At 49.5% G+C, this 25980-nt stretch overlaps 1 protein-coding gene across 1 annotated transcript; it reads right to left on the minus strand.

Moving 5' to 3' along the window:
* Positions 1-1472: 1472 nt before the first annotated feature.
* Positions 1473-25669, minus strand: ODAD1 (outer dynein arm docking complex subunit 1). Its single transcript, XM_068992779.1, has 14 exons — positions 25580-25669; positions 24278-24377; positions 23930-24119; positions 16523-16645; positions 16119-16232; positions 11430-11497; positions 5746-5933; positions 5398-5532; positions 5007-5089; positions 4744-4912; positions 3205-3368; positions 3006-3109; positions 2381-2459; positions 1473-2270 (listed from the first exon to the last, which is right to left on the minus strand). The coding sequence occupies exons 1-14, from the start codon at positions 25647-25649 to the stop codon at positions 1794-1796; spliced, it is 2064 nt and encodes a 687-aa protein (XP_068848880.1). The 5' UTR covers positions 25650-25669; the 3' UTR covers positions 1473-1793.
* Between the last annotated feature and the right edge of the window lie 311 nt (positions 25670-25980).

Here is a 25980-nt window from a genome sequence, read left to right on the forward strand (position 1 = left end):
CAAAAACATTAACTCTGTCCTGTGCAGTAGACTGTGAAAATTAATAATTCAACATCTCCTGTTTCTTATGAATATCACCCAGAAGTGACTTCAACAAAAGTGTTTTCTAGGATGCCCCAAACTAGCAACTGTGGTCAGTTTCAGTGACTAGAAGGCTTTTGGCCTGATGGGTTGGCTTGAACATGTGCTGCCCTGCTGTTAACATCCTCCCTGTAAACTGCATAAACACGGGTAAGCTTTCTCGTCAGATCACAGGTAGACCTTTTCTCTCTTCTCATATGCATGATGGGAAATTAAATTCCGACTCTCCAATGGGTTAATTATTTTACAAACAAAACTAGTGAGCCCACATTTGAGCTAAAATAACAGTCCTAGGACTGAACTTCCAGAATGGCTGAGTTGAAGGTGGCGACCCCTGCCGGCAGCCCCGACACACAAGCGTGAGTCACCTCCACAGGAAGTGATTTCAAAGATTGTTCTGTTTTAAATTTTAAAATATTTGCTTAATGTTTTTTTTTTTTTAATTTTACTTATTTCTTTATTTGCTGCGCTGGAGTCTTTGTTGCTTTGCACAGACTTTCTCTAGTTGCCACGAGCGGGGTCTACTCTTCAATGCGGTGCACAGCTTCTCATTACGGTTGCTTCCCTTGTTTCGGAGCGTAGGCTCTAGGGTGCTCAGGCTCCGGTAGTTGTGGCGAACGAGCTTAATTCCCTGGCAAGCATGTGGAATCGTCTCAGGCCAAGGATCGAACCTGTGTCCCCTGCACTGGCAGGCGGATTCTTATCCACTGCACCACCAGGGAAGTCCTGTGTTCTTAAAGCATTGTTTAAAGGCTGTGTGTTGAACTGCATTCATGAGAACAAATGTGTGCTGGGTCCCTTATTTTTCTTTCACACTTTCTTCCTGTTGTCACTAATTATATTCTTGATTATGTTTTGATTAGCACTAATTAAAGACGAGAGGCAATTTGGATTTTTTTTTCTTCCTTGTGCAGTTTTGAGAAAGCAAGGTTGACATACTGCTTTCAGCCCTCTCTCTTGAGACATGGAGAATTCCAAAATAGAACCTTGAAATTTTTAAAGGTACCCCTCAGAGATTCTGGGGTTGCTTGTTACTGCAACATAACCCAGCCTATCCTGACTGACTGATACAATTCCCAGTTCTCAGTAGAGCCTGAAATGTGGAAATCTCAAAAAAAAAAAAAAAGTGAATGAATGAACAGTAGGGAATAGGAACAGGCTCAACCATTTCCCCCTGGGTTGGAGGTGGAAGAGACAGCCATGTCTCAAGCTTTCTCTCACACACACAAATACACTCATAACCAGGCTGGGGTAAAAGTCAGACTCTGGCCTTTATTTCCTATGGTCACAGCTCACGCCAACCCTGACATCTTTCCCCCATTCTTCCCCTACTAGTCAGTACTGAGGACTCTTGAGGGGAACAAGGAACTACAGAGGCAGGGACATGAGATGCAAGGAGGGCCTGGGAGATGGAGGTGAGGAGAGGGAGTTAGAAACGGGGAAGCTGAAACAGGAGGGGAAGGGGTCGTCAGAGAGGTCAGAGCAGAGATGAGAACACAGGCATGGGGACAAGACTGGGACACTGAACGGGAAACCCAGAAACAGGAAATCCGGCAACTAAAGGGAAGGGTGGGCCAGAAACAGGGAGACCAGGAGGCTGATGAGGGAGGAGCTGATAGGAAGAGATACAGAAACGCAGGGAAGGGAATCGAGAGGCAGAGACCCAGAGAAGGCCCTGCGAGGAGCCAGGGGCGGGGTGGGGGCTGGGTGCCCTAGTGGTTGCTCTGGGAGTCCTTGCTGGCGGTGGAGGCAGGGCCGGGGCTGGACCCGAGGCCTCCACTCGATTCGGACCCAGGGCCTTTGCTCGCCTCAAAGCTGTCATGGTCTCTGCTGGACCCCACGTATCCAGTGGACCCCAGGTAGCTGCTAGAGTTGGGGGATCGGAAGGTCACGCGGCCCGCAGTGGAGCCTCGACTGGACATCAGTCCCCCCGTGGTGGCGCTGGTGGAGTCCCCGAAGGTCACGTGGCCCACGTTGGAGCTGGTGGCACGGCCTCCGCTGGACATCAGGATGCCGCTGGCCTTGTGGCTCATGATGGACCCGGGGACTTGACTGGGCCGCTGGGTCACCAGGCGCAAGCTGGAGCTGATCTTCTGGGCACTGGAGGTCATGCTCGGGGTGCTCTCCACCTTGATGCCCTCGCCCAGCTCCTTTAGGTGCTGCTCCTTCGGCTGCTCGCGGGCCTCCAGCTGCGGGGGAAGTGAGTTAGGGCCCCCAGGGGAGGCCGCGCCGGCCCGCCGGCGCCCCCACCCCGCCCCCGCCACGTCCCGCCCCGCCCCCTGCCGACGCCCATCCTCACCGCCTTCACCACAGAGCTCAGCAGCTCCTCCTTGCTCAGAGGATAGTCGTCTTTGGCCTCAAAACCTGGGGGGTCCTCCCTGAAGTGGGGGAAAAGGCAGGAAGGGACTCTAAGTCCCTACCCTCGAAAGTTCGATGGCTCCTCATTGCAAGGTCCCAAGACCTTCAGCCACACGCCGGGGTCAGAGCGTCTTTTCCCTGTCTGGTCCACCCAGGGCCCCATCGCCCATACTGTCCCCGGAGACCCTACTCCTGGCTCCCCCAAAGCACCCGCTTCATCTTCTACCACCCCCCACCCTTTTGTCCAAGGAAGTGATAATGTCAGTCGCTCAGTCGCCATGGACTCTTTGCGACCCCCTGGACTGTAGCCTGCCAAGCTCCTCTCTCCATGGGATTTTCCAGGCAAGAATACTGGAGTGGGTTGCCATTCCCTTCTCCAGGGGATCTTCCCAACCCAAGGATCGAACCTGAGTCTCCTGCATTGCAGGCAGATTCTTTACTATCTGAGCCACCGGGGAAGCCCCCCCTAGTCCAGGGGATCCCCCCAAGAACGGCCCCTTCCCACATCTCGCCTCCATGCCCCGGGCTAGTCCTCCCCAGCTGCTCCCTCTGGCCCTCTGGCTCACAGGTTGTCTGGCGGCTGAGGTGGGGCCACCTTCTTAGGAAAATCCTCAGAGCTCTGGCCCAGCACCATGAGGGCAGCGTTGAACACGCTGGTGGAGGTGTAGTTCTGGAGGGTAGAGAAGCCGGCTGTCTGTTCAGGTCCGTCTTCAAGACCCCGGCCCCTGCAACACCGCCCCCCCTCCATACCCTCTGCACCACAACCTGAGTTTCCAGGAAGGCCTGCACCGTCAGGAGCTGCACCAGTCGCTTCTCGATGAGGCTCAGGAAAAGGCTGATGTCCCGGTCTCTCATGTGGGTCTTGACCCCGAGGAGGTCATTGATGAGGGTGCTGTCACACTGGGCGCTGGTGAAGAGGTGCTGCATGTCTGGGGTCAGAGGGGACAGGTGGTCATGGACCCAGTGCCCAGGGGGTGCCAACCCTCTCCTCCTCCTCAAGGCCCTGCTGCCCCGGCTGGGGAGACACCAAACAAGGCTTAAAGATGGAAAGGGACTTGTCCAAGTTCAGACTGCCAGGGGAGGAGGGTTGGCGGGCATCTCTGGGTGTCTGGCCCCCAGGTTCCAGATGACAGAGGACAAAAAGTGAGGGAGGGGCTTCCCTGGTGACGCAGTGGTAAAAAGAATCTGCCTGCCAATGCAGGGGACAGGGGTTCAATCCATGATCCTGCAAGATCCCACATGCCATGGAACAACAAAGACCCAGGGCCACAATTATTGAGGCTCTGCTCTACAGTCAGGGAGCTGCCACTGCTGAGGTCACATGCCCTACGCTTGTGCTCCGCAACAAGAGAACCTCCCGCAATGAGATGCCTGGGCACCACAACCCCAGGAGTAAAACCTCAGCCTGGCATCCATTTAGGATTTGAGACTCTTCAGCTCCCACCCACGCCCCCTTCCATTCCCCTCTCTGCGCAAAGAGCCTGCCTTCCTTGAACGCATCTCCAAGCCTGGACCCTACCTGCTGGAAGCGTTCCCCGCTCCAGGCTTTTGCTTACTCATCCTTTGAAATCCGCCTCAAGCATCACTGCTCCCAGGAGACCTCCCCTGTGACCCGACAGAGCCAGTGTCATGGGTTCTGCTGCTGGCACTTGAAATTCTTGCTGGTTTTTCAAGAAGGGGCCCCACTTTTCACTGAGCACTGCCCCCCCACCCCCAATTTTGCACTCCATGCTGACTTAAAGGCATCCTCTCGTTCCTGCAGTCCCCAGGGTATCCTCCATCCCAGCCCCTGGGTTATGAGTATCCGAAGCCAGTCTCTTATCCCGCCCCGCAACCTGCCCAGTCCTCATCAGCTAGCACAAGGCTTGGCGCTGTGGCAAACAGGGTCTACCAAGACTTGAGCTCCTGCTGCGCAGCAGGAGGCGGACTTCCGGCTTGCTCCCCATCACCACTGCCATCTCTCCCTGTCTCTCTCCACCTGTCATCCCACCAATCTCATGCCAACCCCACGAAGCAGGCACTTACAGGGGGGCTCCGACAGAGGATACCACACGCTAAAGTTCACAGTTGGGGGAGCTGGGATTCAGACCCAGGGCAGCCTGACTCTTGTCCCTCTGCACTGGAAGGAGGAAGGGATGCTGCTGCAGGATGGACGGAGGGATGGATGAAGAATGGATGGATGCATATGGGACAGACAAGGGAACGCACAAAGTGGTCCTCGGAATGTCTGTCCGTGGCCAACCCCCGCAGGGCTCCCCGCCTGCTCATCACAGCCTCCCGGAGGAAGCCGGGGCGGAGGCTCACTGGTCTTGAGCTTCTCCAGCTGCTCGCGAAAACTGTGGTAGCGGGCCTCCAGGTCGTCGGCCTCCGAGTGCACATCGTCCACGCGCTGCTGCAACTGGGCCCGCTGCTGCTCCTGCTGCGCTCGCCGGTCCTCCTCGCTGCGGCGCCCGCTCACCAAGGCCTCCTGCATCTGCGGGGGTAGGGGCGCGACGCTGGGCCCGGCTCCGGAGGGACCACAAGGCGGCCAGAGGAGTCGGGGACGGGGAGGGGCGGGTCTCGCCCACCTCCTTGATCTCCTCCTGCAAGTGCTCCAGCTCCGAGTTCTGCTCATTGATGAAGTTGAACTCCGCGAAGTTCCGCTCCTCCACTGGGGGCCAGTGGAGAGAGACAAGAGACAAGAGACGCGCAGGCAAAGACAAACACAGGAGGAAGGGGTCAGAAGGCCCGAGATGGGGGAAGGAGGGAGATTGGGGAAGACGAGGAGGAGTGTGGTGGAGGCAGGGCGGACGGTAAGAGTCCAGTGGAGCGGAGCCTGATCCCTGGGCCCTCCAGCGCGGGTGAAAGGCCCCCCCAGGCCCGAAGCGGTGGCCCTTGGTGACCGAGACAGAGCACAGTCTGCACTGGATTCCGGGGGCCGGGGCCGCGAGCCTGCCCCTCTCCACCCCAGGTACTCACGCTCCAGATACTTTTCCACCAGCAAGTCCGGATCGCTCTCCCCGGTCAGCTGGGACAGTTTATTCAGGGCGTCCTCGTAGCGCAGCACCAGCTTCTCCTGGGAGGTCTTCCGGAGGCCTTCGGCCACCTCCCGGGCTGGGGGGCGAGGGGACCGTGAGGTCGCCGTCTGGGCAACCACGAGCGACGGGTGTCTGCGCCGCGAGGCCGGTGGGGAGGGGGCGGCCCCGCAGACCCCCGCCCCGCCCCGCCCCCTGAAGGCCCCGCCCCACGCTGAGACCTGGGCCCGGAGGCCCCGCCCCTCGCGCTGCCCCGCCTGCGGGGGGCTGAGCTGGCGGCCTCCGGCCTCACCCCGCCGCTCGCGCTTCTCCACGGTGGCGGAATCCGGCTGTCGGTCGCCGTTCTTGAGCTTGAGGAAGTGGTGCAGCTGCTCCAAGTGTGCGATCTGCCGCTGCAAGATCTGCACCTCCGTCTCGTTCTGGGCCACCTCCTTCTCGGCTCTCTCCCGCAGCATGCCTAACTTGGTCTTCGCCTCTTCCCTGGGAGGGATGAGGAGTGGTTAGACTGGGGTCAGGGAGACAGGTGGAGAAGGCAGTGGCAACCCACTCCAGTACTCTTGCCTGGAAAATCCCATGGACAGAGGAGCCTGGTAGGCTGCAGTCCATGTGGTCGCTAAGAGTCGGACACGACTGAGCGACTTCACTTTCACTTTTCACTTTCATGCAGTGGAGAAGGCAATGGCAACCCACTCCAGTGTTCTTGCCTGGAGAATCCCAGGGGCGGCGGAGCCCGGTGGGCTGCCGTCTATGGGGTCGCACAGAATCGGACACGACTGAAGCAACTTAGCAGCAGCAGCAGCAGCAGGGAGACAGGAGGTTGGATTTGGGGTCAGCCTGGGGCCCAGGGAGGGGCGGGGTCAGCCTGGGCTTGGAGGGTGAATGGGGCAGGGTTGCTATCAGCCTGGGGTCCCAGGGATGGGGGAGGTCAGCCTGGAATCACAGAGATGGACAGAGCCAGCCTGGGGTCACAGGATGCGTGGGGTCAGCCTGGGGTCCCAGGGATGGGGCAGAATCAGGTTGTCACAGAAGGCAGAGAACTGTCGAGGTTCCTAGTGGTGGGTCAGGATGGGGTTACAAGGCGGTAGGGGGTGGAGGAGGAGGAGGTGGGTGGGCTGTGTAAGTGACTGATGGTCTTGGCCACAGAGGGGGCACGGCTGCAATGCCTGCCTGGGGCATCGAGGAAACCTGGCCGTTATTATGTGGCTGTGGAACAGGAGGCAAGAGGCGATGATGGCACAGTTAGAGATGATACTCAGACTCCAAAAGGTGGACCCAGGTGATAAGGTAACTGTGCTGGAGTTTGGGGTGGGGGTGGGTAGTGTGGTTGGAAAGATAAGAAGCTTGGAGCCTGCAGGGCCTCACGTGGGATAGGCACGTGCCATCCCCAGCACTTGAGTGCTCACCCTGTTAGGATGCTGGGGACACCTGCTGACTGAAACTCCCCTGGCCTGCTCGGCTGAAGGTGAAGCTTTTAACAGTAGTGCAGCCAACTGTGAACTCAGAGTGCCCCAAGCCTATGTCACAGGTCACAGGATCAAAGGTCAGAGGGCCATTAGGTTGGGAGACCAGCAGCTCAGTCTTCTCAGGTCCCATGGACCAGTCTAGTTCCCCTTTCCACGCCTTTGCCAACCTTGGTTGCCTCAACTCAGGGCACAAGCTTCTGGCTTTACTCAAATTCTGCTGAGTCCTCCTTGGTGGGACCTCTCTCCTGGCACCCACCAGGCCCAGCCCACAGAGACCCCTCTAGGAGCCCCTCAGGGATCAGGACTTACAGTTCTTTCTATGTCTTGGGCCCCAGGCCCAGTGAAGGGCCAGGAAGAGGGAACCCAACTTCTCAAGAGCCAGGCCCTGCAGGATATGTACTAAAGCTGCCCTCAGGGGTCCATGAAGTAGATCCCATTATTATTGCCATGTCACAATAGAGGAAATGGACGTTCAGGGAAGGGAAGTGGCCTGCCCAGGTCACCCAGCCAGGAAGCTGACAAGAAGTGTTGATCCTGACACCTGTCCCTTGCCTTCTAGCTGAAACCACCCTGTCCTTGCACCCAGCTGGGCTGCCCACTGCAGTCAGCTGGACAAGTGTTGGCAGGGGCCAGATGCTTCTGATGCAAAGACAGGCCAACAGACCATCACCGGTGGGGCTTGGCAGAAAAGACGAGGCGGGCCAGTCAGATTCTCTCCTCGGAGTTTACACTGGGAGATGCTAAGAAGGGGACAGCAGGAAGCCAAAGCTAAAACGATGTACAGAGAGAAGCCACAGGAAGTCATGTTATGAGGGCCAAGTTAGGAAGAAGCCAGAGCTATGCGTGAACAGAAGCCATGAGTTGAGGCTCTGAAGAGGTCATGGCAGACCACAGGTAACAAATGACAGCGTCAACCATAAAAGGACTTCCCTGACGGTTCACCGGTCAAGATTCCATGTGTCCACTGCAGAGGACGCAGGTTTGATCCACGGTCAGCGAACTGAGATCCCACATGCCATGCAATGTGACCAAAAAGTAAAAATAAATGAGTGTTTTAAAGAAGTGCAATTTAAACAACAAAAAGAATCAGCCATAAAAATGCAGGAAGTTCTGAGAGATGCTACAACGTACGTGAACCTTTGAAAGCATTACACTGAGTGGAAGGAGCCAAACACAGAAGGACATGTCATAATATTCCATTTACATGAAACATAAAGATACACTTAGGGACAGGTAGATGTACAGGTAAATCTTCCAGATGACAAGGAGACTGGTTGCCAGGGGGCTGGAGAAGAGGGGACTAGAGAATGACTGCCTACTGGGCACAGATCTCCTTTTGGGGTATTGGAAACAGAAATTCTGGTGCACAGCATTACGAATGTACTAAATACTTCTGAAAGGTGCACTTTAAACGGTGAACTGTATGTGCATCTTAACTCACAGCAAGGAAGGAAGAAGGAAAGAAAGAAAGCAAAAAGAGACAGAAGGAACAAAGAAAGAAAGATTATAGAAACCTTAAGGTAGATTTGGGCTAGAGCCAATGTCTCATGGAATCACAAACCATGATAAGCAGAAGTCGTGGGGTAGAAACAAGATACTGAATAGAAGCTAAGAAACCTCTTGGAGTAAGAGAACAGTGCTGAAGCTTAGAAAGGAGTAGAGATGGATAGGAGAGAGAGAGGGTAGAGCCCCCAAGAGCCCAGAGGCAGGGAGAGACGCCCATCAGCTGAGCAGCCGGGGCTTCAGGGTTCCATACAACATGACCCTTTACCTGAAGGTGTCTTGAGAGAATCTCTGTCTCTTTCAACCAATATTGATAAATATCATACCAAACACCCTCTTCCAACAACACAAGAGAAGACTCTACACATGGACATCACCAGATGGTCAACACCAAAATCAGATTGATTATATTCTTTGCAGCACAAGACCAGGAGCTGACTGTGGCTCAGATCATGAACTCCTTATTACCAAATTCAGACTTAAATTGAAGACAGTGGGGAAAACCACTAGGCCATTCAGATATGACCTAAATCAAATCCCTTATGATTATACAGTGGAAGTGGGAAATAGATTTAAGGGACTAGATCTCATAGACAGAGCGCCTGATAAACTCTGGACGGAGGTTCGTGACATTGTACAGGAGACAGGAATCAAGACCATCCCCAAGAAAAAGAAATGCAAAAAGGCAAAATGGCTGTCTGAGGAGGCCTTACAAATAGCTGTGAAAAGAAGAGAAGTGAAAAGCAAAGGAGGAAAGGAAAGATATACCCATCTGAATGCAGAGTTCCAAAGAATAGCAAGAAGAGATAAGAAAGCCTTCCTTAGTGATCAGTGCAAAGAAATAGAGGAAAACAATAGAATAGGAAAGACTAGAGATCTCTTCAAGAAAACTAGAGATATCAAGGGAACATTTCATGCAAAGATGGGCTCGATAAAGGACAGAAATGGTATGGACCTAACAGAAGCAAAAGATATTAAGAAGAGGTGGCAAGAATACACAGAAGAACTGTACAAAAAAGATCTTCACGACCCAGATAATCACAATAGTGTGATCACTCACCTAGAGCCAGACATCCTGGAATGTGAAGTCAAGTGGGCCTGAGGAAGCATCACTACAAACAAAGCTAGTGGGGTGATGGAGTTCCAGTTGAGCTATTTCAAATCCTGAAAGTCGATGCTGTGAAAGTGCTTCACTCAATATGTCAGCAAATTTGGAAAACTCAGCAATGGTTGCAAGACTGGAAAAGGTCAGTTTTCATTCTAATCCCAAAGAAAGGCAATGCCAAACAATTGACCTCAAACGACCGCACAATTGCACTCATCTCACACGCTAGTAAAGTAATGCTCAAAATTCCCCAAGCCAGGCCTCAGCAATATGTGAACCAAGAACTTCCAGATGTTCAAGTTGGTTTTAGAAAAGGCAGAGGAACCAGAGATCAAAGTGCCAACATCTGCTGGATCATCGAAAAAGCAAGAGAGTTCCAAAAAAAACCCATCTATTTCTGCTTTATTGACTATGCCAAAGCCTTTGACTGTGTGGATCACAATAAACTGTGGAAAATTCTGAAAGAGATGGGAATACCAGACCACCTGACCTGCCTCTTGAGAAACCTGTATGCAGGTCAGGAAGCAACAGTTAGAACTGGACATGGAACAACAGACTGGTTCCAAATAGGAAAAGGAGTATGTCAAGGCTGTATATTGTCACCCTGCTTATTTAACTTATATGCAGAGTACATCATGAGAAACGCTGGGCTGGAAGAAGCACAAGCTGGAATCAAGATTGCTGGGAGAAATCTCAATAACCTCAGATATGCAGATGACACCACCCTTATGGCAGAAAGTGAAGAACTAAAAAGCCTCTTGATGAAAGTGAAAGAGGAGAATGAAAAAGTTGGCTTAAAGCTCAACATTCAGAAAACGAAGATCATGGCATCTGGTCCCATCACTTCATGGGAAATAGATGGGGAAACAGTGGAAACAATGTCAGACTTTTTTGAGGCCCCAAAATCACTACAGATGGTGATTGCAGCCATGAAATTAAAAAGACGCTTACTCCTTGGAAGAAAAGTTATGACCAACCTAGACAGCATATTAAAAAGCAGAGACGTTACTTTGCCAACAAAGGTCCATCTAGTCAAGGCTATGGTTTTTCCAGTAGTCATGTACGGGCGTGAGAGTTGGACTATAAGGAAAGCTGAGTGCCGAAGAATTGATGCTTTTGAACTGTGGTGTTGGAGAAGACTCTTGAGAGTCCCTTGGATTGCAAGGAGATCCGACCAGTCCATCCTAAAGGAGATCAGTCCTGGGTGTTCATTGGAAGGACTGATGTTGAAGCTGAAACTCTAATACTCTGGCCACCTGATGCAAAGAGTTGACTTATTTGAAAAGACCCTGATGCTGGGAAAGATTGAGGGCAGGAGGAGAAGGGGCAACAGAGGATGAGATGGTTGGGTGGCATCACCGACTCAATGGACATGAGTTTGGGTAAACTCCAGGAGTTGATGGTGGACAGGGAAGCCTGGTGTGCTGCAGTTCATGGCATTGCAAAGAGTCGGACACGACTGAGAGACTGAACTGAACCAACGCTTCCTACGTTCCTGGCCCCCTGCTTCCTGAGCTTACTTAAATCTGTTTATATATTATTTATTTGTTTGTTTATTGGTAGCACCACGGGGCTGGTGGGGTCTCAGTTCCCCAACCATGAATTGAACCCCGGGCCTTGGCAATGAAAGCCTGGAATCCTAACCACTGGGCCACTGAGAACTACCCTTAAGTTTCTCTACATCCCTATGTGCTATGTGCCATGAAAAGACAGGGGCCAAAAGGTTAACTCATACACCCAAGAAGAAGGACCATGCCCAAGCAGCTGGAAAATTGGTGGAGGAGGGGCAAGAAAGGGGCATCTTATGAAAAACTGGGGGATGGGCTTCTGACAATCTGTTTCATGAGGTGAGAACCTTCCCACCACTTTCTTAAGAAAATGTGTGGACACCTCCCGGGGCCCTACCTGACGGTGTAGGCGGAAGTGGAGGAGACCATGAGGTTCCTGACTGCGTCCTTCAGGAGCTGGATCTCCTGCCAAGAGAACAAGACCGAGGCCACTTCTGATGCCCTCGCCCCTGGAGGGCTTTCCTTTGAGCCTGTATCTCCCCAGTAAGAAGTGGGTTTCCTGTGCCTTAGAAATGTGGTCCTTCCTAGTTAGCGGCAACTCATGAAAGGGTTTTCAAGGAGGTACCAAGGGAGAGGAAAGCCAGACTGATGACCAGGAATGCAGTGAAACACCCAACTCAGGATATTGCTAAGAGTGCTGACCTAACTTTGAGGTAGGGTCAAAAAAGTGTGTCAATTTCAAAATTGTGACCACACTAATCTGTTTCCTAGTTCTGTGGAAGTGTCTGTGCAGAGTTCTTTCAGGAGAAAGGAAGAAATTACATGTATATATTTTTACACGTATAGTGTACATGTATGTACTAATGTGTATAAACACATATACAGCTATGCTGTGTGCATCCTCAGTCGTGTCCAACTCTTTGCAACCCCATGGACTGTAGCCCACCAGGTTCCTCTGTCCATGGGATTTCCCAGGCAAGAATACTGGAGAGGGTTGCCATTTCCTATTCTAGGGGATCTTCCTGAAGCAGGGATTGAACCCACATCTCTTGCACCTCCTGCATTGGCGGGCAGATTCTTTACCACTAGCGCCACCTGGGAAGCCCCTATATATGTATATGCACACACACACACACACACCCTTTTGCAACAAGAAACCCAGGCTAGAGAACCAGAAACTACGGGGGCTGAGTGGGAATGGAGTAGAAGAAATGACGAGGAAATGATGTTTCTGTGGGAAACCTTTGGAATAGTTATTAAAATTTATTCATTCATTTGGCTATGCCAGGTCTTAGTTGTGGAACTTGGGATCTTCAATCTTTGTTCTGGCATGTGGGATCTAGTTCCCTGACCAGGGGTGGAACACTGGCACCTGCTTAGCCACTGGACCAGGGAAGTCGCGGGGATAGTTTTGATTTGGGAACCCGTCAATGACGTGTTCACAAAGAAAATTCAGTCAACAAGAATAGGGGATGGAACTAAAACCAAATACAAAGAGAAGCAAATGAACCTGTGCCGGGAGCCAGTGTGAGGAATCCCGCCCGTGACAAGGTCATGAGGAAGGAAGCTGACATACGCAAGGCGTGCTCAGACTTCAGGGACCCCTCTGGAAATTCCTAAGCATGTACCCCAACAAAAATCTGCCGGCTTTTGTGCTCTGCTTTTCTGCTTTTCTGATATTCTCTGGGAAAAAGTCAATTCAGGGTTTTAGTCTTCTGCATTTGAAAGGGATGTTTCAGTTAAACCCCTCTGATAGCTCTCTAGTCTGCCTAACAGGTTCCCCAGACCTCTTACAGCTTGTGAATTGCTTACAGCCCCCCAACCGCGAGAGGCACAAAGCTTACAGCTTGTGAATTGCTTACAGCCCCCAACCGCGAGAGACATCTTAAAGATACAGAGCCTTTTCTAAAGAGTTAAAAATTATATTGGTAGAGGGTTTTCACTGTTGATTCAAGGATTGCTGCCAGACCTCCTTATTCTTTATCTTTTAGGCACCTGGAAGGATGTTAATGTAAGCAGGATGTAGAAAAAGATACATAGTAGTTTTGATGTTAGCAACACTAGACTTTTGAGTTAATTGCTTCTCTTTTGCTGTAAATCACTGTACTCCCTCTAATTGTTATAAGTTGCTGTGTAAGAATGTAACTTTATTTAGTGCTTTCTGAGAGTGGCACCAGACCTTGGGAAAATCAACACAAATAAGTCTTGTGGTTGACAAACCCTTATCAGAAAAAAGGCTGTAAAATGTTAAATTGGCCCTTTTGGCTGGAAGATGATGTAAATTACCTAAGACTTGTGTATACAATTAGGTATGCAGAGAAAAAAGCCTGGTTTTGATAAGAGTCTGGACTGCTAACGCTGCATAACTTTGTGTTACCCATTGATCTCCATGTTTTACCAAAAGTATAAAAGGCCTTCTGAACAATAAAGGATGGACCAGATTCTCAGACCAGTTTCTCGGACTAGTCTCGGCCTGGTTTCTTGGGAATCTGGCTCCCCCCGTGTCTCTCTCTCTCTCTTTTTCTCTCCCTTTTCTTCCCTCTGCTCTTTACTTTAATTTCAGGCTGAATTTCCATCTGGGGCGCGGAGGCTCGCCAGGTCTACTTATTTGCCCTGGTTATTAAGATCCGCGAGAAAGGGAGCTTAAGGCGAGGCACCCTTAGATATTCAAGCGGGCACCGGTGGCCCAACGTAGATGGTGCAAATTCCTTGTCTGGAATTTTATTGGTCTTCCGCGTAAACCAAGCTATTCAGCCCTCTTTCTCCACTTAATCTTCCTACTGCACTACAGTTTCTTAATCTAATCTTATATTAATAAATAAACAAGTCTTTCCACGCCAACGCCGTCCACCCTTCGAATTCCCTGGATCCACCGGGGCTGGACCCCGGCAAACCTGACTATCTTTCAAAGAACAGAACCACAAAGACCAAGAAAAAATAGGAAATAATCCTAGTAACTTCTGAATAAGGTGTAGATGGATGGATGGATAGGTAGATACCCAAGCCCTCAGAGGATAAAACAATCAGCAAATGAATTGTGAACTCTCAGGTTCAAGGGTTGTTAGTGCAGTTGTAACAATCCCAAACTTCTCTTGGGTATTTCATAGGGTTGAACATGAGTACCTATGTCAATGCTATTGGCAGCTAGAGTTCCCACTGTGGGGGAAAACAAAGATAAAATGGGGAGTGTTCAGGAATAAGGCAGTGGTGCTGGGGTCAGAATGAGAGACATGGACACAAACTCATGATTTTAAAATGTGTGTGTGTTTCCTAGCTCTCTCCAGAGAAAGGGCCTCAAGTCAGTGACACCCCAGTAGCAGCGAGGACTCCTAGAGCCTATATTTTGGTTTCTCAGCACCTACTTCCCACTGGGAAGAACCAGGACTCTTTAAAGAAACACTAACTTGAGAGTTAAAGCAGAACAAGTACAAGAAAGTCTGGACTATCTTCTTGTGCCAGAAAATAAGGAAGTCCTGGGGGTGGGGAACAATGGGCTTGTCAAAAAAGCCAGCTTGAGGGCACTCCCACCAGAGACATCTGGGACAATTTGAGCATCATAATAAGTAATGAGCGCTATGGATTATAACTCATAAAGTAAGAATACATGAATGCTTACTGACAATCCACAAATATACTTAGGAAGTTCTTCCTTAAGTAAAACGCCATTTTCTAAATGAAAAAGAAATGATAGAGAGGAAAAATCACTCTTTGGCAGCGATTACAGTAATAATTGGACTTCTCAGGTGGCTCAGTGGTAAAGATTTCACCTGCCAATGCAGGAGACTGGTTTGATCCCTGGGTCAGGAAGATTCCCCTGGAGAAGGAAATGGCCACCCAGTATTCTTGCCTGGAGAATCCCATGGACTGACGAGCCTGGCGGGCTATAGTCTACGGGATTGCAAAGAGTTAGACACAATGCATGCATGCACGGAAGTAATTATTCAGGCAAAAATCATCATTATGAGAGGCTAGAGTGGAAATGTGTTGGGAAACAGGATATTTACGGTTTCAAAGAATCTCCCGGGACCCATTCATTATAAAGAGGGAAACTCTCTATTGGAGAAACCTGGCTGACCAAGCAATCAAGGTCAACGTCACTAGTTATGGGACAAACTGACATTATGTGCTCCTGGTGTAACGCCCACAAATGACACAATACCACCTCAGTGATATTTCACCTAAAATGCACAACTTGAATCTAATCATGGAGAAAGATCAGATAAGCCCACATTGAGGGATGTCCCACAGCACAGCTGGGCTGGGTACTTCCAAAATGTCAAAGTCATGGAGACAAAGAAGTGTCAAGAGACTGTTCTAGATGAAGGGAGCCAGGACAACCAAATGCACTGTGGGATCTTGGCCAGGAGCCTGCAGCAGGATAATTAAATTAACTACCACGGGATGCTGTTGGAATAATCATGAACTTTAAATACAGACTATTGAGAACTGTAACCATGTTCAAGCTCCTGACTTGGGCAAGGGCACTTTGTTTATGTAAGAAAATGGTCTCGTGCTTAGGAAATAAGCACTGACGTTCTTAATGACGTTCTGTAATGTCTACATTGAGCTCTCAAATCGTGACAATGTTATTTTCAGTAAAAAACAATTACCCAGAAAAAGAAAGACAGAGAGAGAGAGCAAAATGGCAAATTACCAATCTTGGTGAAGGATTGATAGTTCTTTGTACTATTTCTGCACCTTTTTCTGCGGATTTGCAATTATTTCAAAGTAAAACTTAGAGAGAGGGGAAGAGAAAAAAAGGAAGGGAGGGAGGTGGAGGGAGGAAGGGAGGGTTCTTCAAAGAACTTCAAAGCTTATTGAGAAACGTGTGGAAGGTAAATGGTCTGGCCGGAGCCTTTGTTGCCCCCCACCCCCCCCCCGACCCCATGACAACACTCAAAGTGACATCTCTGCAGTTGTCTTTGTTGGAACATTTTCAGGTCTCCATTCCCTCCAGACTCAAGTAAATCCATGGTTCTGGGTGTTCTGCACTTGAGGCGGGAGGGTTGGAGAAGATAGGGTGACTCTTGCATCCTCCCCTCCTCGCGGGCTGGGCCAAGGGCTCCTGGGCTTCAGGGCCACTGACCTTCTGGAGCTTGCGTTCCACGTTCAGATAGCGGTTCCTCTCGATCCGCAGGAGATCTAGCTCCTCCCTCAAGGTCGCGTTCTGAGCCAGCTGGATGTCAAAGCGACAGATGACCTGGGGTGGAGAGGGTGCTGAGAGCCTGTCTGACACCTGGCCTGCCTCCATTCTCCACTTTCAGCAGAGGAGAGGACACTTGCCCAGACTGGGGGCCCGTTCCCAATTTGGGGACCCCGAGAGCCGCCAAGGACCCAAGCATCAGCTTCCTTCCCAGGGGGGACCCTCCATCCCTCCGGGATCGTGTCTCCTGACCTGGTCCACCATTTCCAAAACTTGACTCCCATGCTCAGGTCTTCCCGTAAACCCCAGAGCTCGGGACTGGGGACAGCCAACGGGCGGACCCTCACCTTGTCCAACTGGTTTTCGAGACTCTTGATCCTTCGCTGGCCCTTGACCTTGCGATCCTGGACGCATCCTGGAGACCTGGCATTCTTGCTGTGGGCAGAGTTCCGGCTCTCCCATTCCTGGATCTGGGGAAAGAGGGTGGTACCCATTGGTTGAGGAGATGTGGGAGAGATTGAGGGAGGCGAGGAGGTGAGCAGGAGGGTGAGTGACTGAGGGCGGTTGACGGGAGCAGTCCTTGTGTGCCTGGCCATCAGCTGGACCTGCTTCTGAGATCAGTACCCAACCTTCCACGTGGGTCTGGCTTCCAACCATAAGGAGCCGCCCTGCTGGCCACATGACCCAGGTCTAGACAATTCTTTTTATTTTTTTAAATAATTTTAAAATTTTATTTATTTATTTTTGGCTGTGCTGAGTCTTCACTGCCACGCAGGCTTATGTCTAGTTGTGGGGAGCAGGCTTGTCCTTGCGGTGGCCTCTCTGGTTGCAGAGCACAGGCTCTAGGGTTCACAGGCTTTGGTAGTTGCAGCTCATGGGCTCTAGAGCGCAGGCTTGGTAGTCGTGGCACACAGGTTTAGTTGCTCTGCAGCACGCGGGATCTTCCCAGATCGGGGATCGAACCCGTGTCTCCTGCGTTAGCAGGCGGATTCTCTACCACTGAGCCACCAGGGAAGCCCCAAGATAATCCATTCAGGGATGGATGTGTGCCCCAAGCTGAGCCAGCCTGAATCCTCTCTGGTATTTTGGGAGAAACATGTGATCTGGGTGGATGAGACACTACTCACAGTGAACAGAGTGGAGACAAGAGTCTGAGAGTGAGATAGACCGGGGCCTGGGGCCCTTTGCTGCAAATGCTTGCCCCTGCACAAACATCTCCTTGAGCATAACCTTTAAAATTGTAGAAAATCTTTTTTTTAAGAGAAGAAAAAAATAGATGAAGGCAAAGATCAGAGTGATGCTTCTACACACAAAGGAATGCCAAAGATTTCCAGTAGACCAGCAGAACATAGGCAAGAGACACAGAACAGATTCTCAAGGCTTCCAAAGGAACCAGTCCTGCTCACATCCTGATTATGGACTCCTGGCCTCCAGGACTGTGTGACAATCAACTTCTGTCATGTAAGCCACCCTAGGAAATGAATACATGCACCAAGGCACCCCCAGAGCATTGCAACAACTCTATGCAGGGAGAACCATAGGGATATTTTAAAATTTGAGGGAGACACATGGACATTGGTCAGATACCACATGAACTTGGAGCTCAAGGTCGTTCCCAGGTTCAACAGGATGTGGTGCTAGATTCCTTTGGACGACACATCTTTCTGAAACAGTTTTTAGCAGTTGTTGCGATTAAAAAAAAAAAAAAAAAAGAATCACAGCTCCAAAATGGTGCCATTGAGAGAAATTGGGCAAAGCATACAAGGACTTCTCTGCTTGTGAATCTGTCATCTCAGTAAAATTTCAATTTAAAAAAGAAAGCAAGTGCTGCACAGAAATCAATATGGAATGAGTGGTGAGTCCAATCTAACCAAGATCTGAAAAGTTGCACAGCACCCCAAAGGCAGAAACATCCCACAGGTAATTGTGGTTTTTAAGAACTAAACACGATTTTCTTCAACTGATGTATATACATATATTTTTTTTCAAGTGGTTTCTAGGTTGTTAGGATGCAAACCCTTACTGGGTTGTTCAGCCAAGCTGCTATAATAGATTTGTTAGCAGTGTGATAATGGGGCTCCTCAGACAGTGCTTGAGAGCTCACGGTTACATTTTCAGGAAGTACATGAGTTCAATCGCTGGTAGCTTGAAATTGAATATTATACTAGTTTCCCAGTTCTGTAGAAAAATTAGTCTTCTTCAGTATTCACAGGAGATTAGTTCCAGGACTCTCCTCAGATACCAAAATCCAAGGATGTTCAAGTCTCTTATATGAAATGATGTAGTAGGGACCTTCCTGGTGGTCCAGTGGTTACAACTCTGTACTTCCAATGCAGAGTTCGCTCCCTGGGTAGGGAAGATCCCCTGGAGAAGGAAATGGCAACTCACTCCAGTATTCTTGACTGGGAAATCCCATGGACAAAGGAGCCAGATGAGCTACAGTCCACGGGGTTGCAAAGAGTCAGAAACGACAGTGTGACTGAGCACACACACATATATTATGTCATTATAAAAATATACCACAATTTATTTATTCATTCAAATGTTAATGGACATTTGGGATAATCTGGAGCTAGATGATATGAATAATGCATCTATCAACACTTTTTCATGAATCCTGGTTCCAGGGTACACACACAGAAGTGGCATTGTTGGGTGGGAGGATAGATTACTGACAAATCTAAACCGGTTTCTACTGGGGGATGGCTTTGGTTTAATTCCTTCTAACACCATTTCCGTGGAAACATACTGGGTTTAAGGTAAATACAGAATGCCAGCTGTGGTTCCCAGGCAACAATGTTTACTATAAGGGTGGCCCCTGATTGTGAACTATATCGGACTAGAAGGACTGTGAGTGGACTTGTAGACCCCAGAGGCTTATGTGATCATGAATGAATAGAAAACTGGTTTCCTTGTGGGGTGTTTCTTATAATGTAATATGTTCCTGGTGGGGTCTTACAAGCTGCTCTGATAATCGGTTACAAGCGGTGGCTCGTGTTGAATATAAAAAAACATCCCCATGACAAGGTGGGCAACACCCACGCATATGGCATCGTCCAGCTGAAGATGCTCAGAAGTAGCCCCTGAATGCTTAAGGAAGATGCTGTCGTGCAAAGATGCTGCTGTTTTCTGCCCTCTGTCCTTCTGCAGAGTTAAGTGAACCTGGTGCCAAGTGACAGCCTATTGGATCCTATGAGTGTCACGGTCAGGTGGAGCCCAGGACTGCTTCCGGTGACCATCCGTGTGGAGTGGATCCAGCGCCAGATCACAGGGTATGTCTCTCTTCCAAGTTAATAGACAATGAGTGAAAAAACTTTTCAGAATACACAGGACAATTTAGACTCCCTCCAGTTGGTGGAGTCTTATGAACCAGCAATTCTTTAAGAGGGCCCACTGTTCCTTCTCTCCCCAGCACCTGGTGTATTTGGACACTCACTTTTGAAAATCTGGTGAGTGTGTAAATGGTATCTCCTTATGACTTTTCTCTCTCTTTTTTTGGGCTGTGCTGGGTCTTTGTTCCTGCCTGCAGGCTTTCTCAGGTTGCAGAGAATTGGGGCTACTCTCTATTTGCAGTGTGAGGGCTTCTCAGTGAGTGCTTCACTTGTTGCAGAGCACAGGCTTTAGGTCAGTGGGCTTCAGTAGCTGTGGCACAAAGGCTTAGTTGCCCCAGGGCATGTGGGATCTTCCCAGACCAGGAATCAAACCCATGTCTCCTGGATTGGCAGGTGGATTCTTTACCACTGAGCCACCAAGAAAGCCCTATGGCCTTTTCTTTTTATTTTTTTAATTTTTCCTTTTTGGCCTCTCTACATGACATGCAGGATCTTAGCTCCCTGACCAGGCATTGAACCTGTGTCCCCTGCAGTGGAAGCATGGAGTCCTAGCCACTGGATTGCCAGGGAATTCCCACACTGTTCTTTTAAGTAAATCTTAGTCATCTTGTTCACTTCACTTCTCTATAAATCTTAGAATCTGTCAATTTCATCCTTTAAAAATAAAAAACTTTTAGTGTTTTGATTGGAATCACACTAGTTTTATAAATCAGTTTGGAGATCTGACATTTTACAACACTAATTCTTCCAATCCATGAACATGGTATACTTCTACATTTCTTAAATTCTTCTTTGGGATTTCCCTGGCGGTCCAGTGGTTAAGACTGCTCTCCCACTGCAGGGGGTGTAGGTTCGCTCCCTGGTAGGGAATCCTGCACGCCATGCAGAGCAGCCAAAAAAAAAAGATGATTCAAATATTACATTCTTCTTTCGTTGTTGTTCAGTCACTAAGTTGTGTCCAACTCATTGTGACCCCATAGACTGCACCAGGCTCCCCTGTCCTTCACTATGTCCTGGAGTTTGCTCACGTTCATGTCCATTGAGTTGGTGATACCAGCTAACCATCTCATCCTCTGCTGCCCCCTTGTCCTTTTGCCTTCAATCTTTCCCAGCATCAGGGAAATCTTCCCCAACATTCTTTAATATTCCTCAATACACTTTTACAATTTATTCTATAGGGGTCTTGCATACTTTTGCTAGATTTCTTCCCAGGTACTTCCTTTGGCTATTATAAATGTGTCTTTTTTTTTCTTTAATTTTCTAATAGTTACTGTTAATACAGGGAAATATCATTAGCCTTTGTTTCCAGCCACAATGTTAAAATACCTTGCTAAATATAAGTTAGTTGTAGATTCTTTTGGATCTTCAATGTACACAAATAGATCACCAACAAATACTGACAATTTCATTTCTTCCAATTTTTAAATTGGTTTATCTTTCTTTTCCTTCCCATACTGGGCTGGATAGGAATTCCAGTACAATGTCAAACAGAAGTGGTGCTAGCTAACACCCTTATATTGTTACCGATCTCAAGGAGAATTTTTTTTACATGTTTTGCTATCAAATATAATGTATGCTGTAGATATTTTATAGTTGCCCTTCATTAAATTTGGGGGATTCCCTTTTATTCCTGGATCGCTAATAGTTTAACATGAATGGATGCTGAATTTTATCATATATATATATATATATATATATATATATATATATATACACATAGATTGTTGCTATGAACTGGTAAAGTCCAAGGATTGTCTGTCATCAGTTTCTGGTGTGATAGGTTCAGAAAATGGGAGTAAACATTTAGAAGCTGTTCTTGGGTGCTGCTGAATTCATGCAACAAGTCACACAAGCCCCCCCCCCCACTTCCCCACACTCTCCTGCCCAGATGTCCACATCAAAATTCCTAGAACTTGTGACTATGTCACTTGAAGAGGCATAAAGGACTTTACAGATGTGATAAAGCCAAGGATGTTGAGATGACTCAAGGATAATCTCCGGAATTGTCTGGATGAGCTCAACATCATAACAAACATTGTTACAAGTGAAAGAGGGAAGCAGGACAGTCAGAATCAGAGACGGAGAGATGACAAAGGCGTTGGAGTGATGCAGGTTGAGAAAGATCGACCGGTCATCGCTGGCTAAGAAGGTACAGAAAGGAGTCATAGGGACTTCCCTGGCAGTCCAGGGCTTAGGAATCTGCCCGCCAATGCAGGGGAACACAGATTTGACCTCTGGTTGGAGAACTAAGATCCCACATGCCACTGGGCAGCTAATCCTGTGCCCACAATTACTGAAGCCCACACACCCTAGACATGTTCCACAGCAAGAGAAGCCAAGGCAAGGGAAAGCCCACATACTGTAACTAGAGAGTAGCCCCTGATTGCTGCAACCCAAGAAGGCCCGAGAGCAGCAATGAAGACCTGGCACTATCAAAATAAATCACTTTAAGAATAAAAATTTCTTAAAAGAAAGGAGTCATAAACCAAGGAGTGCAGGCAGCTTCTAGAAGCAGGAAAAAAAAGCAGGAAATGGAGTCTCCCTGAAGGCTCTTAAAGGAACACAGCCTGCTAACACCTTGATTTTAGCCCAGTGAAACTCATTTTGGATTTCTGTCCTCCAGCACTGCCAGATAATTCATTGGTATTACTTTAAGTCAGTTCAGTTCAGTCGCTCAGTTATGTCCGACTCTTTGAGACCCCATGAACCGCAGCACGCCAAGCCTCCCTGTCCATCACCAACTCCCTGAGTCCACCCAAACCCATGTCCATTGAGTTGGTGATGCCATCCAACCATCTCATCCTCTGTTGTCCCCTTCTCCTCCTGCCTTCAATCTTTCCCAGCATCAGGGTCTTTTCAAATGAGTCAGCTCTTCACATCAGGTGGCCAAAGGATTGGAGTTTCAGCTTCAACGTCAGTCCTACCAATGAACACCCAGGACTGATCTCCTTTAGGATGGATTGGTTGGATCTCCTTGTAGTCCAAGGGACTCTTAAGAGTCATCTCCAACACCATAGTTCAAAAGCATCAATTCTTCAGCACTCAGCTTTCTTTATAGTCCAACTCTCACATCCATACATGACCACTGGAAAAACCATAACCTTGACTAGACGGACCTTTGTTGGCAAAGTAATGTCTCTGCTTTTTAATATGCTGTCTAGGTTGGTCATAACTTTCCTTCCAAGGAGTAAGCGTCTTTTAATTTCATGGCTGCAATCACCATTTGCAGTGATTTTGGAGCCCCCCAAAATAAAGTCAGCCACTGTTTACACTGTTTCCCCATCTATTTCCCATGAAGTGATGGGACTGGATGCCATGATCTTAGTTTTCTGAATGTTGAGCTTTAAGCCAGCTTTTTCACTCTCCTCTTTCACTTTCATCAAGAGGCTCTTTAGTTCTCTTTAAGTCACTTTAAGTCAAGTAAGCAGTAATTCGTTACAGCAGCAATAGCAAACTAATACAGCCCACCAAGATAATTAACTTTCAGTCTCCTATTTGTGATCCAGTAATGTGCAAGAAATCTTTTGGTCTCAGCAAGCAACTTTTTTTTTAAAGATTTTTTTGATGTGGACCATTTTTAAAATCTTTATTGAATTTGTTATAATATTGTTTCTGCTTTGTGTTTTGTTTTTTGGGCCCAAGGCATGCAGGATCTCAGCTCCCCCACCAGGGATTGAACCAGGACTCCCCAGCATTGGAAGGCAAAGTCTTAACTATTGGACCTCTAGGGAAGTCTTTTGGCAAGAAACTTTTTAAACTGAAGAGTAGAATTGAAAATAGAATGGAAAAAAAAGAAAGAAAATATAATGGATCCCACGTGGAGAAGAGTATTATTTGGGGAAACTTTTGTTTCTGATATATTTGTTTGTATGTGTGTTTACATCCATATGCATCTCTTTGTAAATGAACTGTGTCACAGTGAGTCCTGGTCCTAAAAACTGAAAAAAACACTTGCCTAGAAAAGTCACAACATTTCCAGGGTCAAATAACAGGATCTTGAAGCCAACAGGATGAAAAGTCGGCCTAGACTCTGCGGCATTACCCACATTCTCTTTTTGCAGATGAAGAAACTTGGGCCCGGAGAGAAGACGACTCGCCCACGGTCACACAGCTCTGATGCGCCTGGACCAAAATTCTATTATAATGCAGGGTGCACTGACTCCAGAAGGTGACTCTTGCCCTCTTAACCGCTTTTTTGAAGGCATGGGGCTGTGCTAAGCAGTAAAGACTCATAATTCCTATGGGAGCCTGAATACAAACTCCCTTGAGAGGATGCTTTCAATAACTTTCAATAACCCCATTGAAATGACCCCATTTTGATGCTTTCAATAACCCCACTTTTCAGATGAGGAAGGTGAGGCTCAAAGAGGTTATGACACTTGCCCCTGAGCAGGATCCACCGAGTCTGGCCCCAGGACCCACCTGCCTGTCCAGGGCTTGGTTCTGCGCCTGCAGCTCCTTGACCTCGGCCTGCACCCGGACCTGGCACTTGAGCAGGTGACCCATGCTCTCCAGCCTCTCGCTGTCCCGCAGCCGCCTGACCTGGCTCTGGGCGATGCTGATCTGCACCTGCAGCTTGTTTCGCACCCCCTCCAGGCGCTGGATCTCCTCACTGCCCAGGCAGGGAGGGGGAGGGGAAACCAGAAACGGGCAGAGCTCAGCATCACTAAAGTCCAGACAGACTGAGCCTGCCCTCCCCTCTCAGACCCAGGAATGCAACCCCCCACCTCCTTAACAGCCCCCTCCCCAGCTCCAGGGACCCAGGCTCACAGCTGCTTGTTGATGCGCTGATGGACTTCTTTGCTGTAGGCTCGCCTTTCGTCTTCCATCACTTTGCACTGTCGCTGCAGTCGGCTCAGCTCCCAGTCCACTGAGGCGCGGGACCAGGCAAGGGATTCATAGGAATCCAGCCCCTCCCTCTCCAAACCCTAGGAATTCTGGCTCCCTTAGGGGCTCACCAACTGCAGCTGAACTGCAGACCCAGTCCCCCGCACCACTCTAGGGCTGCCTCTCAGTTCCTGTATCTCTCAAGCTTCCTCATCCCTGCATACTGCCTGTACCTTAAGCTGACCTCCGCGTTTCCCTGGCCCCAAACCTACTTCTATCCAGAGTTTGGGCATGCCTCTGTTTCCCCACTAGAGGGCACTCCAGGGAAGCCTCACAGTCCTCAGGGACCAGAAGCACAGGACCTAGAACTTGGGAAAGCTGGGGACATGTGCCAAGTTCCCGGGGAAGGGGGGGACACTTTTCTTGTTACATCCTTCCTGTTCAACCCCACCACCACCCTTCCTCAGCCCCACCCTCCCGCCTCCTCACTCTCAGCCCATCCCCTTGGCTCAGGCCTCACCCTCCCTTGCCTGGACCATCACCCCAGCCTCCTCCCCAACCTCCTGGCCTCCCTTCACAGCTCCAGAGGCTCTTTCCATGCCTAGAGTGGTCACAGACCTCCCTGTGCTCCAGCACCTCCAAAGCTGCAGCTCCACAGCCTGGGTTCCAGGTCCCACAAACCCGACCCTACCCACCTCTCTGGTCCCATCCACTAGCTCCCCATCCCCCACGGCCTGGTTCTCAACCAGGACCAATTCTGACCCCTTAAGGCCATTTGGCCGTGTCTGGAGACATGTTTGATTGCCACAGTGTAGGGGAGGGTCGGGAGGGTACTACTGGCATGCAGTGGGTAGAAGCCAGGGGAGCACTGCGCATCCTCCAGCGCACAGAACCCTCCCCCTAATATCCAAGAATGATCTGATCCCTGACCCCAAGGGTCAACGATGTGGAGGTAAAGAGACTTTGCTTTAGTCACATCCTGTTCTCTCTGCAGAAACACTTTTCCCTTCCTTCTCCTGTTGGTAATTCCTGGGAGAAGTTCTGGGCCTCACTCAAACTTCTGCAGGAAGCCTTTCTAGCCATCCCACTCCCCAGGTCCGGCTCCACCTCCATTCTGGAGCAAGTGTGTAGCCACTAGAGGGCGCTCCTGAAAACCCTCCCGGTCCCCAGGGCCCCGCTGCACAGGACCTGAAACATGGGAAAACCGAGGGAAAGAATGAATGAAATAAAGAAAGTAGGAATTACCCATTCCCTCCAGGAAGGCCTCACTCCCATCCTCGGAGCGAGTGCTCCCAGCCGAGAGTCCAAAAGGCATCTTGGCCAAAGAGGGTGAGGCTCCTGTAGGGGCGACACAGGACCCCTTCAGACGGCGAGGAGAGGGCGAGGAGGGTGGGCAATGAACAGCGAAGGACTAGGCACTGGAAGAGGGTGACCCCAGAACTGGCCTCTTTTTGAGTCTCAATTCCTCCAGTGAGTTAGAGCGGGGCACCTGTCAGATCTCTTCCCAAGCCCCTCCCAACCTCCCACCTCTCACATTCTGTCTTGCGTTACGGCTCTGACTCTGGCACGGGGTCCTCTAGACCCTCGGTATCTCCGAGGTGGGGCTGTTTGGGGAGGAGGCATCACAGAGGCAGGGGAAACTCCCG

Source organism: Capricornis sumatraensis, chromosome 20 (assembly GCF_032405125.1).
Source record: "Capricornis sumatraensis isolate serow.1 chromosome 20, serow.2, whole genome shotgun sequence".
Lineage (NCBI taxonomy): Eukaryota > Metazoa > Chordata > Mammalia > Artiodactyla > Bovidae > Capricornis > Capricornis sumatraensis.

What these genes read in the sequence shown, in the direction of transcription:
- ODAD1 (XM_068992779.1), bottom strand. Translation starts at nt 25,649, where the DNA reads ATGCCTTTTGGACTCTCGGCTGGGAGCACTCGCTCCGAGGATGGGAGT. An exon ending in GGAGAAGCGCGAGCGGCGGG is followed by an intron (nt 5,533 to 5,745) that starts GTGAGGCCGGAG and finishes CTCGCCCCCCAG; the next exon opens with CCCGGGAGGTGGCCGAAGGC. An exon ending in CCTCAGCCGCCAGACAACCT is followed by an intron (nt 2,460 to 3,005) that starts GTGAGCCAGAGG and finishes CCCCCACTTCAG; the next exon opens with GGAGGACCCCCCAGGTTTTG.